Source organism: Chaetomium globosum, genomic scaffold, assembly GCF_000143365.1.
Source record: "Chaetomium globosum CBS 148.51 scaffold_2 genomic scaffold, whole genome shotgun sequence".
In the NCBI taxonomy this organism is placed as follows: Eukaryota; Fungi; Ascomycota; class Sordariomycetes; order Sordariales; family Chaetomiaceae; genus Chaetomium; species Chaetomium globosum.
In genome coordinates this window covers 513,073-526,317 of record NT_165977.1, presented here as the reverse complement: position 1 = coordinate 526,317, position 13,245 = coordinate 513,073, and the positions used below count along the sequence as shown (strand labels likewise).

The 13,245-nt window shown below is 55.1% G+C and overlaps 2 protein-coding genes across 2 annotated transcripts in view; both read left to right on the top strand.

The window, feature by feature from the left end:
* Positions 1-156: 156 nt before the first annotated feature.
* On the top strand, positions 157-4,959 carry CHGG_02291 (uncharacterized protein; the record flags this gene model as incomplete). The annotated part of the gene is made up of 5 exons (XM_001228806.1): positions 157-247; positions 304-1,610; positions 1,685-2,284; positions 2,773-3,099; positions 3,820-4,959. 5 exons carry the CDS (start codon positions 157-159, stop codon positions 4,957-4,959), a joined length of 3,465 nt encoding a protein of 1,154 aa, XP_001228807.1.
* Positions 4,960-11,183: 6,224 nt separating this feature from the next.
* CHGG_02290 (laccase) overlaps positions 11,184-13,245 on the top strand; it is a gene marked incomplete at both ends in the record, with an annotated part of 3,052 nt that continues 990 nt past the window's right edge. Inside the window, 5 exons of the mRNA XM_001228805.1 lie at positions 11,184-11,429; positions 11,482-11,572; positions 11,701-11,770; positions 11,822-12,791; positions 12,850-12,918. Of these exons, the coding sequence (XP_001228806.1) occupies positions 11,184-11,429; positions 11,482-11,572; positions 11,701-11,770; positions 11,822-12,791; positions 12,850-12,918 (1,446 nt within the window). The remainder of the gene's footprint in view (positions 11,430-11,481; positions 11,573-11,700; positions 11,771-11,821; positions 12,792-12,849; positions 12,919-13,245) is intronic.

Genomic DNA, 13,245 nt, shown 5'->3' with positions numbered 1-13,245 from the left:
AAGTTGAGGTCCTCGCCGCTTTTAAGCCAACGATCAACGCAACCGGCATTCCTCCTCCATTCTTTCTCTCGTTGATTGCGGCATTATTGTCCATACTTTAACCCGTTTACGAGCTTTTTCCAAAAAAAAGAATCGGGAAAGAACAAGAGAAAGAAAATGAGCCCGCCCATTCGCTTCTGTACTATCTGCGGATGGGTTATTTACGACGACGAGGGGTTTACTTCGTGGCTGAATCAGTTCCGTGGCTGTAAGTAGTCGCTGACACTTACCCCATATCAAGAACAGCTACTGATTGAGCCTCAGTGTGCTCCTCCCCAGAAGGTATCATCTTGACCGGAGTCGGTCGTTGCACCAATCCGCGCCGCGGGGCCTTCATCGCCCCCCCAGACCCCAACGCGCGGTGGGACGACGCCGGTTATGACGATCCAGACGAGGACGAGTTTGCCGTTATGGGCTCCTCGGATATCAACGGAAATCGTGGCTTTGTTTTCCACGATGCATGCTGGTCTCTTTTAGAACAAGCATATCATCCTGCTCCGGTCCCGCGCGAAAGGCTTTTTGAAGTCTGCGACTCGCTTCCGCTCGTTATGGGAAGGCATAGTCTCAACTGGGGCCACAACTATGGGGGGGCTGCCGTCATCGAGGACAAAGATTATTTCCCTTGGGAAGACCGGGTTATAGACCGAGACGTCCAGGAGAGCTGGTTCGACAGTCCGTATTACGCCGATCCACTCGCGGCCGCCGACGTTAATAACCTTCTGGCTGACACTTTGCATGGGCGTTCCGACCCTGAGAATCCGTTTTTGCCCATGAGGCCGATCAGGCGAACCGGACAAGACCCATTTAACTCGCTTCCTGTGGAGTTGTGCTCTGCTGTTGCGGAATATCAGGCGACCTCGGATGTGCTGAACGCTCGGCATGCATCGAAGTCATTCTGGCATGTGTTCCATGACCAGCAGTTTTGGGCATCGCGGTTTTGGGGAGGCTTAGATCGCTCGTGGTTGTTTGAGGTTCGAGATAACAACATCGCGGGCAGAGACTGGCGTTCCCTGTACCATCGCACGGCCGACAGCCATATCGGACAGCGTCTCCGGAACAGAAAGCGAATATGGGCCCTGATTCAGCACGCTACAGCCATCTTGGAGTTGCATTGGGGTGAACATCCTTCCGAGCCCCTCCCAGAGGGGTGCCGAGATTGGGTGCTTGCGGCCGGGAGTATGCCGGATCAACAGCCCAAGAGCTTCTGCCAGTCAGAGAAGGCTTCTCGGGGAGTTCGAAGTAAACAAGTGGCTATCCCGGATGGCATATCACAAGTTTCCGCATCGACTATCCGTCTTGGCGACTCAGGATATATTTCCGGGATAAAATTGAGCACTCCATCCGGAGAAGCTGTACGACTAGGCTATAGTAACGGCCGATGGTATTCTTCGGAAATTTCCGGGCTGGCGGGCTTCAACCTCGCCGTCGGGTCAGGTGGTATCCACGCCCTCCAGTGCATTGATGGCAGGACCGGGAAGCCTTCGGCCTGGCTCGGGTGCCCAGATGACGTGCCCCAGACCGAACGGCTCGCGCTGGGACACCGGATCACAGCATTGGATGTTGGATTTGATGTAGGAAAACACTTATTCCCTCTAGTGATTCGTCTTTTCAGCTCGCTAACCTTACTGTGATCTAAAATAAACAGGCGTTTAGAATTGTCAGTATTGCAGTTGCCCGAGAGACGAATACGGCAAAAGAAGACCAAGAGGGAACGCTGAGAAGCGCGGCAATATGGTATCCAGACGTCCCATCACCGGGCCTTGATCTAAACGAAGACTTTTTTGGGCCACTGAAATCGTACACATGGGGATACAAGCCAGTCTTCTGGACTTGCTTTGGGGGTCCCGGTGGGGCCTACCTCCAAAGCCTCACCGAGGTCGCGGTCAAGATGTATGATGTCGTCTTCTGTATCCATTTCTCCTTCGACAAAGAAATGCCGCTCGGGTGCCGGAGATTCGGTCTGAGTAACCTTCCGGAGGAGAAACCAACCGTCACATTCCATATCGACGGGCCCGGCGGCGAAGTCATTGACAAAGTTGAGGTCTGCCAGCAGTTCCCCGCCGAGAGTCAATCCGATGCTGGCTGGTTTAGCGAAGAAGGGATATTGGTCTGGTTCAAGATGGGCACGAACCGCGGAAGGACATGTGAATCTGGCAGGAGGCCCGAATCGAGGAGCAAGCGTAGTGTGGTAAGGAAGATGTCGGCCGCGCCGGGGGCCGCAATTGTCGGCTTTTTTGGCGCTCGGGTATGTATTAATTGGCCCAGTCTCAGTCGCCCACAGAGGGAAAGAAAAGCTAACCATTCCGTGCCATCTATGCATAGTATTGCAACGTCAGCGATGCCATAAACACACTTGGCGTGGTAACTGCCCCTCTTGGGAGCAACTGAGCAGGATGCAACAGAAAGTCGCGGTTTCTGGGCAGGATTGCCCTCGGAGGTTAGAGAGAGGGGGGAAAGGGGGGCAGGGGAAGGGCTTGGAGCCGCAGTACACTTTGCCTGACGTGGTTGAGTGCCTAGATCTTAGTTGGAGTGGATATAAGTAAGATCTTGATCCATGAAGAGCACGATAAGTGGGGTTGGTATTCGTAGTGTTCAACAACAAAGCCAATCCACATGTTATCCCCGTCAGCCTATGTACACGACCCTGCAGTTGCCGTCATCGCGCCCCTCTAATGGGAACCTTCCTCCTTGTAAATAGATTGAGTTCGGCTAAGCTGCAATTACCGTTAGCAGCCAAATAGAAAGGGAGAGGCACCAAACAGCGTCTTAAACTTGACGAGCTTCATCCACCTTGTCCTTTGGTTCCTCCACCGGCTTAAACTGGACGATCACGTCCACCATGAGCGCCTTCCGGTTGCTGCCGATAACAGGCATCCAACGATATTCCTCAGCCCCACGATGGTGTCGTGCCTGCATCATTCGAACAATCTTCCTCGTTTCCATGTCCTCAAAGTCAAAGGACAGCAACCCATATTTCTCTGCATCCTGTTCTGGCAGTACCGTGAGGAAAGGACCAGCCACGATCCTCGCGTGATCATCAAGCCGGTGCTTTTCCAGACAGTAGGTGCGAAACTGTGGCGACACCATCGAGCAAGTCTTCCAGGTATCGTAGTCGACAAAGTCAAAAATCCGGCGGTAGAGCTCCGCCGGCAGGACGCCCGGGTGCTTGCAAGCTGCGCGGCGGCTCGCGGCAACGGGCCCTCGAAGTAGCTGTCATATTGGTTGTGACGAATGTAATAGCGGCCGTCGAAACGCACTATCTCGAGGCCTCGAGTTCCCATGATTGCGATTTGGCCGAGGCATGCAATGATCCGCTGGTGGTTTACTTTGGCAAAAAGGAGACTGGCATGGGTGGTGGTTGCCTGGAGGAGACAGGGGATACGGCGAGTTGGTCACGCGTCGCGTGTATGTGTGAATGTACGGATTACTTCGGTATTGAATGGGCCGTGCGCGGAGCTCATGTCCTTCCCGCTGAAACAGTTTCCAGTCTGGTGGACTACTGAGAAAGGGAAGACAAAAAGCTTACCACCCCGAGGAAACCCCGGACGACATCATCTTGGGTATTATTGTGGTAGACAGGGCCACGGGCTCGCTTTTACGGAACCCGGTACAATGGAAGTTACCTAGGTAGGTAGTGTTTAAGAACCAGACAATGTCCGGCAACTAGAGGCGGCGTGGGAAACGTGTATACGATGGGCGGACAGTCGGGGGATGAAGTTCGCCCCGGAAAAGAGTGAACTCATCCATTTCAACAAAGGGCGACGGCAGTGAACCGAACAGGTAAACCTTGCCAACCCAGGGGGAGGCACTAGCCCCGTTAAACCAGAAGGGTCTGCCAGGTTCCTGGGGGTCTGGTTGGACTGGAAACTCAACTGGAAGGCTCACCTGGTGGCGGTGGAGAAGAAGCTGAGGACCCAGAGCTATTCCCTGTCGAGGATCGTGGCAAAGACGTGGGGAATGGGGCTAGCCAAAGCGCGAGAAGTGTACACAAAGTGCATCCGGTCGGCGCTGGCCTATGGCGCATCATCGTTTCACATCCCCACGGATGTGGGAGGCGAGCCGGTAAAGAAAGGCATCACTAAGGCCCTCGGGAAGGCCCAGAACAAGAGCCTGCGGATTGTGGCGGGAGCCTTTAAGTCTACCCCAATCCGTAACCTCGAGACAGAGACGTGGGTCCCACCATTGGACTTGTACCTAAAAAAACGGCTTGCCGATTTCGAAAACCGACTCCAACGACCCGATCTGGACGACGGTCGAGGCGGCAAGAAGACGGCGGCGAGCGTTGTCCTCACCGCTTGCCGCAAGATTCAGCAGAGACTCAGCTCGAGGAGGGGCAACAGGGGCCGACCGCGAACCTTGGGACCTCAAGGGCCTACGGCGGTGGAGAGAGCCGCGGGCACGGTCATGCGCTGGACGGGGGGAACCGTTGATACGAACAGGGTAGTAGAAGAGGCTTGGAAAGCCAGGTGGTTAAAGGAACGGGACGGCAGGGCAATCACCAGGCCGGCGGACGACTTTGACCATCAGCAGGAGACGCTATTCCGGAACGAAACCCTAAGGAGGCACGACGGTCTCAGCAAGGCAAAGAGCTCACTGCTGATTCAAATCCGGACGGGAGCGATAGGCTTACGGGACTTCTTGTTTACACGGGGAGTCCCGGAGGTTCTGACTCCTGCCTGCGAGTGTGGCGAGGGACGAGAGACTGCCGAACACCTGGTAGTGTGGTGTTTGGCCCCACCGTTGACTAGAAGATGGGAGAGAACTGGAATTCGGACACGACGGGACTTTTACACTGTTCTACACGGCATCAATCCCACGACTGCACGGCTCGCGAGGAGAGTCCTCGACTGGCTGACGGACTCGGGGAAGCTGCCGATGTACAACTTAGCCAGGAGGCTCGAGCTGGAAGCGGCGGCCTGAAGCGCCCCCGTTCGGAGGCCAGGAGGCCTCCTCTCTTTGTATACGTAGACTCACCAGAACGCATCGTTCCTTAATTGTTGGTATGGGTTTTTCACCGGCCCGGGAGGGCACGGTTTTCCTGTACACTAAATAGCTGAGGGTCCGGCACGCCCTAGGGCATAGCGGAGTATGAATAATAGTCTAATATTTAAGAACCAAGGCCGTGAATCGATCAGTTAAGGGATGCGTTTTCCATCAAGGTCTAAGGATACTCTTCCCATTTATGTGGCTGATGCATCAAACCGCATGCTTCCCCTTACCCTTTGCCCCTTGCAATGAGCCGCGCTCATTTTTGGGGTCCCGGTTTCCAGGAAAGACTAAGAGCGGCAATATGCGGCCATTTATCATGCATCATGCATGCTTGACTCTTGAGCTATAGGACCATACAGTGGCGGCCGAATATCGGGATCGATTGCAGTGTGGCTGCTCAGATGCTGCTGTGGAAGCGATCCAAACCGGCGTCCTGCATGTGCATCTTGGAACGTTGTCAGATCCAGGGCTTCGTGTGTCTTGGTTCGTCCACTGCCATGAGATTCGATCTGCATTCCGCAGCTCCTCCACGTGCGCCAAAGCCGTCGGGGTTGGGATTGGACAACTCATTTTTTCGCCGATAATAGTTCAAGGCTTATCATATAGGTGCATGTACTCATGTTTTGCACCAGGAACTTGAAAAGGCGACGTTTCCTAGACCCGGCCTTTGGGGAATTGCTGCACACACCTGTTGAATTACGCTGATGTGGGTTTAATATGGCATCTGCCTAGGTACCTTACCTACCTTACATTCTCTTCATTTCCGAACTCTCAATGTTAGAGAGAGGCTCATCACACACATCCTGCGATGGAGTGCCGATGTAACCTAAATCGTACCAAAGTACATATCTCGACACCTGAATAGAAGATCAGCAATACACATGGGTCAAGAAGAGGAGATTCGAAGCCGGTCACTGTGTTTGGCCGCAGGGAGAATAAGGCCGGCCACCTCGCGCGTCAAGCTCCCGCGTCACACATTCAGAGGTTATTACCAATTCTTAACTCAGCAGATCCTCGCCGTACCTTTTCGCGGAGACCCAACGCCACATCACAACGGAGTGCTAGTAGAATCACACTATTCTACCTTGTGCCAAGCATGGCACAGTGTGTGAAGGAGGGGGGGGAGGGGGCGGGTGGTGGCCAGGCATAACTTAAGTGAACTAAACTGTTAGGGTTGGTCCTGATAACTGCCGAGATTTGGGAAATTCGATATTTTTCAGTCAGAAACTTGATGCTGAATCAACACAGAGTTGGGAATTTTCAATTGTTGCGCATATGCAGGTCCCATGCCAGTCAGTTGTGTGACACAGCGGGTAACGGCTCTTCGGATGAGGCTGAATAACGGGTTTGTCAAGTTCATTATTGGTTTCATGGTTTCACGGTGCGGCACTCACACACCCATACATGAATCATCAAATGTCCGACACTGGATTGGGCTGGGAATGTGCCGAGGGAACGACTGTTACGAGTTGGTCACTTTCACATCGATGGCGCACACAATACAATACCGGTACTTGATGCATGACACACCGGGGTTTGTCTGTCACAATGTCCCTTGAATCTTCCAACTTGTTCCCAGGACTTTTGCCTCCCTGCCTTCAAGTCACCCCCCTCTCCCCCCTCCACCATTTCAGTCCGAGTCATTCCAACCTCGCTCCCTAAGGTACTTGAGCAAGAGGGAGTGGGGTGAAAAGCCACGGCGCATGGAGAACGTGGAAGAGGCCGGGTGTTGCAGACCTTACATAACGTGGCGTCCTCAACTCCGGTTCCTACATGAGACTACCTCCTCGTGTTCTTTTTCTTGATTGAGATCCCCCCCCTCATCCCGAAACGCCGGGAGATCTTGGCTCATGTGTTGATGTGTGAATGTGATATTGTATGTCGTCGAATCTCCTCATCCGCGCCAGTCAGCATTCAATCTGGCGCATCGGTGGCTGATCTGATGGCTGACCGCCTTCCGCCGCTATTTCCGGGGAACTCGGAGCAGGATGAAGTCACGAAGACTGTGGCCTGGCCACCTGAAATCCCGAGAAAAGCTGGCTTTTGGGGTGCCACATGCCTGCTTCCTCCACTCAATGGTGTCAAGCTCGCGTGGCTATTGCCGCCGATCACTCCCACTTCTGGGTGTCACCCGGCAGCCCTGCAGCGCTGAAATATTTCGCTTTGGCTGGAGCAGCACGTGGTGGGATTGAAGAAGGCCGCGGATGCCGCCCGTATCTGCTAAGATTGGTGGGGCAAGCGGGAAGGTGCGATGCGCCCGACATATTAGCGCGAAAGGGCCGCAAAGAGGAAGGGAACGAACAGGCGACCCCCCAAACCGGCATCCTGCCCCGTGGACGACATCACGAACGATGGCGCTTGCCAAGCAGCCAAGTGGCCACATCCCTGGAGTAGATCCTCGCCCCTGTCGCTCAGCTTTCACATCGCCCCACCATACCAGCCAATCATTCATCCCGAACAGCCGGGCCCTGTCCGAAACCCCACCTTCCGGATTGTTGTGCTCTGCTTCTCAGCTTCCAGCAGACTGCAATACTTCCTTCCTCCCTTCCTCCAACAAAACCTCGAGAGGAAGGTGGTGCGAAAAACCTTGTCAACTTGAGCCCCCGAGGTTACCTACAACAACTCCCGGGCCTACGCAGTAGTGTGACGGCAGGGTAGTCTGCAAGGCACTTGACCAAATCTCACCGTTCCATTCGGCACTGTAGTTTTTGTTCCATTACTTCTCTGTATTTTCTTCCTTTTTTTCCTCCCATCGGACGTCGGACAAGGCATTCCCGTGGCTTGGACACCCAACGCCAAGGTCGCCCCCCACAAGCCGCAGCTGCATGTGGCATCCCAAAGACGGGAACTTGGGAAGTGCGAGAGTGCGAATCGGGGTTGATGATTACCGGGACGCACTTCGGCCTGGCTCTCGTGTTGCCGAGTGCAATGCATGCTGCAGTTTTTCAAGCAGGCCGTGTGCGCCTCGGCCGACGCCCCCTGGGTGCTCGGATATCGTATCGGCAGATGCTTACAGGCGCCCAATCCGCGGAATAACACATTTCACCGTGTGTGTTCATTTCCGTAAATTCAAGTTAATGTCTGTCTCACTTTCCTCATCATCGCGGGTGTCGTTGCAATGGCACTTGTGACAGTTGAATTACCGGCAGGAATCCACTCCGGCGGAAACCTTCCGGTGAATAAACCCCCGCTTTGGACGACAAGTCTCCGCCGAACTACCGGCGTCATGACACAAGCGAGCAGATAGTCTACTTGGCGAGATGCTCGGTCTGTCAAAGTCGAAGGGACGTCACAACGCTGAGCTTGGACAGCCTGTAGTTGGCCGTCACGGAAAGTTTCGAGCCATGACTCAAGGGATGCTGATTTACAGCCCTCGCCATTGGGTAAACAATGAGTTACGTGCAGCATGTGGCCAATAGTTCGTGGGGCGGCTTTATTTAGCAACCAAGCGCGGCTCGGGACCGACCTGGGTTGGGGCATACGTCCCGGGCGAACATGCAACCTTTACCAGCAGTCCTGGTTTCTCGTCCCCCGACTGGCTCGATTTTGTCAAACCTCCACCCGAGGCGATCTGAGTCCCCGACACGCTGGGATCCCACCCGATAGAACCGCAAATCCCCGCTTCCTGGTCGAACGGTTGAGTTTCAGCCCCCAGAAGTGGTGACATCGGCCGCGCCTGGGGGACACCAAGTTCCCTCGTGGATGTCAAGAACAAGCACATCATAGAATTAAATCCGCAGCGGTCACAGTCCTGTACCTGTCGTCAGCCTGCCAGCAAAAATAAAGCGCGCCGCAGCCGCCTAAGTTCGAATCCAGAACTTGGGGTTGGAAGCTTGGGCTGCCGCGTCCGCAAGCCTGCCTACTCCAGTTACTTATTTCTGCTTGCTAACCGAATACAAGTTAGGTTGACGCCACCGGGTAGCCTCGAGCCTTGCTGACTTACTTGGTACTGGACGGGCCAACATCGTGCCAACTGGAGCCTTGACTGGCCAATGACGGTGTTCCCTTTTCCCCTCGCGCACAGGAAGCCGCAAGCTTATACACATTCGGATGTAAGAACCAGACCCTGCGCCCGTGTTTTAACCCCTTACCGAACTCCACCTGACCTCCATTTGTCCCGCAGGGTGTAGGTAATCGAGGAAGCCGCGTCCAATCGATCGCAGAGATACGTGACGTTATCCTAGCCTTACCCTCGATACCTGCCTGTGTGGCTAGCCCTTCACTGTCGGTGTGGTTGCCGGCACTATGGACAAGAGTGATTTCCTACTTACACTTGACAAAAATGCCGTTATAGCCGAGCCAAGAAAGAAAGACACTGTCAATTTCTCTCCGAGGCTGAGAGACGCCTGGAAACGGTAGGAACTTCCAAGGAACTTCTAATACTCGCTGTCACGCCGTGATCTTCCAGGTGCTCCTGGCTTTCCCTCTCCGCCAAGAGAAGATCATCAACCAATGAATGCTTGTTCCAGAGAAGAGGAGACGAGCGGCATGTCAATCTAAATACCCTACCGGTAGGGCAGAACTCTCCGCTAGCAGCGCGGCAGTGCGGCAGGAATGGTACCCTGAGCGTGACATCCCCCCAAAAGCGATATAATGGCGCAATCCATACGCCATGCTACCCTACACGGCAGGTTGCGCCTCTTCACGGGCGTCACCACAACGGACCCCTGACGATCCTGACAATCGAGCTTCCTCGGGTGGAGTTGCCGCATTTGTTCCCTCTTGTTCAGCGCCTGGGGTTACTTGAGCGACCCGTTAATGTTCACTGTTATCTTCACTCGATAGGGTCCATCAATATTACGCCTTCATGCAAATCATATTGATCTGGCAGGTCAGTTTGGTTCCGGCTCTCCGTCGTATGCCCAATGTTCTAGAAATGTTCTCAGAATGTGGCGTATGCTTGGCTGTCACCGAGCCATGTCCACTTGACGCCCCAAGCCACCACGTTTAGTCGGGTTTAGTCGGGTACACTCAAGTTGCCGTCCAGGTCACCTCAACTTTGCATCTTCCTAACCCGCGTGGCTTTGCCCCTGCCAAGACCTCCCGGGCTGACCACGAGATGCTTGGACACCTGTCCAGTATGCAGCTACACATCGGATGAACACGGTTTAGAGGATGGGAGATACCCAGGAACTTTTCTTATCCCGTCCCGCCGTTGGCCGCCCTTCGCCCCAAGCGGTATATCCGCGTCTGGACACATGATGGTCACAGAGGTCAGAGCACCACGGGCGGCCAAGCCAATACATGCTGCAGGACCGAAGCTTTTGGCCCCCTTTGCTGTTTTACAGTTGCTTTCCTCACTCTGCCATCCGCTGGGGTCCAGGGAAGTGAGCTTCAGGGCTTCACCTCCACAACCCGGTCCCATACTGAACTCCTTCGTCGACTTGAACCCCCCGCCTACCTGCAGATGTGGGCGAACTATCGATCTCGGTTACTCCTTTCACACCCTCATGCCTCGAGGCGAGCCCCTCCAAAGCAGCCACTATCGCGAGCGGGCGCTCTCTTCTGAATGAAGACCGTCACATGCGGGTTGCTTCCCTTCAGATGACCAAGCACTGCCGGCAAGGCTTACTGCCGCCCCGAGGACAATTTCCACGGAGATTAAGGGCGTAGTGGGATGTGGGATCCAACATGGCCCAAAGCGGTTCCCATCTTTAGTATCAACTCCTTAGTCAACGTCGTTCCCCTACACCATTACCATTCCATTCATTCCCTCGTAGCCGCCGAACCCGCGTTCCCCAGAGTCACGAGAGATGCAAGGCACAACCCAACATCACCAGTACCCGAGCCGCCCTCACCATTATGGTGATTTCCAACCCCATCCTCCCCTAGCGTCACATTCCTTCACCTCGGCCTATTCATGGCCCGGGGAACTTTCACGGATGCCCCCTCATCTACGGGCAGGGTTGGTTAGCCCACGTTATCTCGTGTGTGGGTGGTATCTCGGAAAGGGGGGAGAGAAGGTGCTATCCCGAATCAGACCAAATGTGTTGTAAACCCCCCTACGACATGATTGTGCGATGGTCTACAAAGGGGGCGGGTTGTCCTGTCGACCAGTCTGCATTCTCAGCTTTACCAGGACGCACAGGATTCCCCGACAAGCTTCCTACTTTTATTCTTTCTCTCGCACCAGGCAGCTTCCCAGTATCCTGAGGATGAAGTTCTTCTTTGGTGCTTTGGCGCTCACCGTGGGCCTTCTGGTTCCCGGCGGAGCAGCCGCACCCCCTTCCGCCGCTTCCCAGAGGGACCTTCTTGTCCCCATCGAAGAAAGACAGGAAGCGGCGGTACTGCCTCGTCAAACAAGCTGCCACACTCCCAGCAACCGGGCCTGTTGGACCACCGGCTACAATATCAACACGGACTACGAAGTCAACAGCCCTGATACAGGGGTTGTTCGGCCTGTAAGTGCCCCTTTTGAACCCTATAACGGGGACGGAGGTTAACGCGAGACAGTACACTTTTACCCTCACTGAGGAGGAGAATTGGACGGGCCCTGATGGAGTCGTCAAGAACAAGGTCATGTTGATCAACAGTATGTCATGCCGTGGTGCTTTTTCGAGTTGTGCATCCTAAGCTAACGGATACGGTCTCAGACAAGATCATGGGTATGTCACTCTCTGGTTCCAGACTTCACCAATGCCCTCCTGAATCCGAAGACTGATCTCACCACAGGGCCCACGATCTTCGCTGATTGGGGCGATACGATTCAGGTCACCGTCATCAACAACCTTGACACCAACGGGTATGTTCTTGACTTCGGAAGTGATGTATACCTCGGCACTAACTCTCGTAGTACTTCTATCCACTGGCACGGCATGCATCAAAAGGACACCAACCTGCACGATGGCGCCAACGGCGTCACCGAATGTCCTATTCCACCCGGAGGCCGGAGAGTCTACCGGTTCAAGGCGCAGCAATACGGCACGAGCTGGTACCACTCCCACTTCTCAGCGCAATACGGCAACGGCGTAGTCGGCACAATCCAGATTAACGGCCCGGCGTCACTCCCCTACGACATCGACCTGGGCGTGTTCCCGCTCATGGACTACTACTACGCCAGCGCCGACGAGCTCGTCCACTTTACCATGAATAACGGCGCGCCATTCAGCGACAACGTGCTCTTCAACGGCACGGCCAAACACCCCACCACCGGCGCCGGCCAGTGGGCCAATGTGACCCTCACCCCAGGGAAGCGGCACCGTCTGCGCATCATCAACACCTCCACCGAGAACCACTTCCAGGTCTCGCTTGTCAACCACACCATGACCGTCATCGCCTCCGACATGGTCCCCGTCAACGCCATGACGGTCGACAGCCTGTTCCTGGCGGTCGGCCAGCGCTACGACGTGACCATCGACGCCAACCGCACCCCCGGCAACTACTGGTTCAACGTCACCTTTGGCGGGCAGGCCTTTTGCGGCGGCTCGCTAAACCCCACGCCCGCGGCCATCTTCCACTACGCGGGCGCTCCCGGTGGTTTACCCACGAACCGGGGTGTGCCGCCCACCGACCACCAGTGCTTGGATCTCCCCAATCTGACCCCTGTCGTGACGCGCAATGTGCCGGTTAGCGGCTTTGTGAAGAGGCCCGGCAACACCCTACCCGTGAACATTGACCTGTCTGGCACCCCGCTGTTTGTATGGAAGGTCAACGGCAGCGCCATCAACGTCGACTGGGGCAAGCCGGTGGCCGACTATGTCATGACGCAGAACACGAGCTACCCGACGAGCGACAATATCGTGCAGGTCGATGGTGCTAACCAGGTGAGCTTCGACCCATACTTCAAATCATTCTCACCATACTAACATCGTCGGGTTGTAGTGGACATACTGGCTCGTCGAGAACGACCCCGACGGACCCTTCAGTCTCCCGCACCCCATGCACCTCCACGTAAGCCAACCCCCTCCCCTGGAACAATTCGCCCGATGCATCCTGGCCAAGAAGAAGGAAGGTAAGAAAGACAACCAAGCCTTCTTCAACTTCGAGCCATCGACTACCGGCGGCGCTGCCTCTTCCGCGCCACAGAAGCCGCAGAAGCCCAAGAAGGCTCCCTACGGCAACCTCGTCAAATTTGGTATTTCTAGCCTGCGCCTGGATCAGGACGGCAGCGAACCTCGAAAGAGGAGGGAGCGAACGGTGGACACGGCTCTAGATTCTGAATTCGTACCCGCACCTGCACCCGAGCCCGAGCGGGCGGCCAAACCTCAGGAGTCTGAG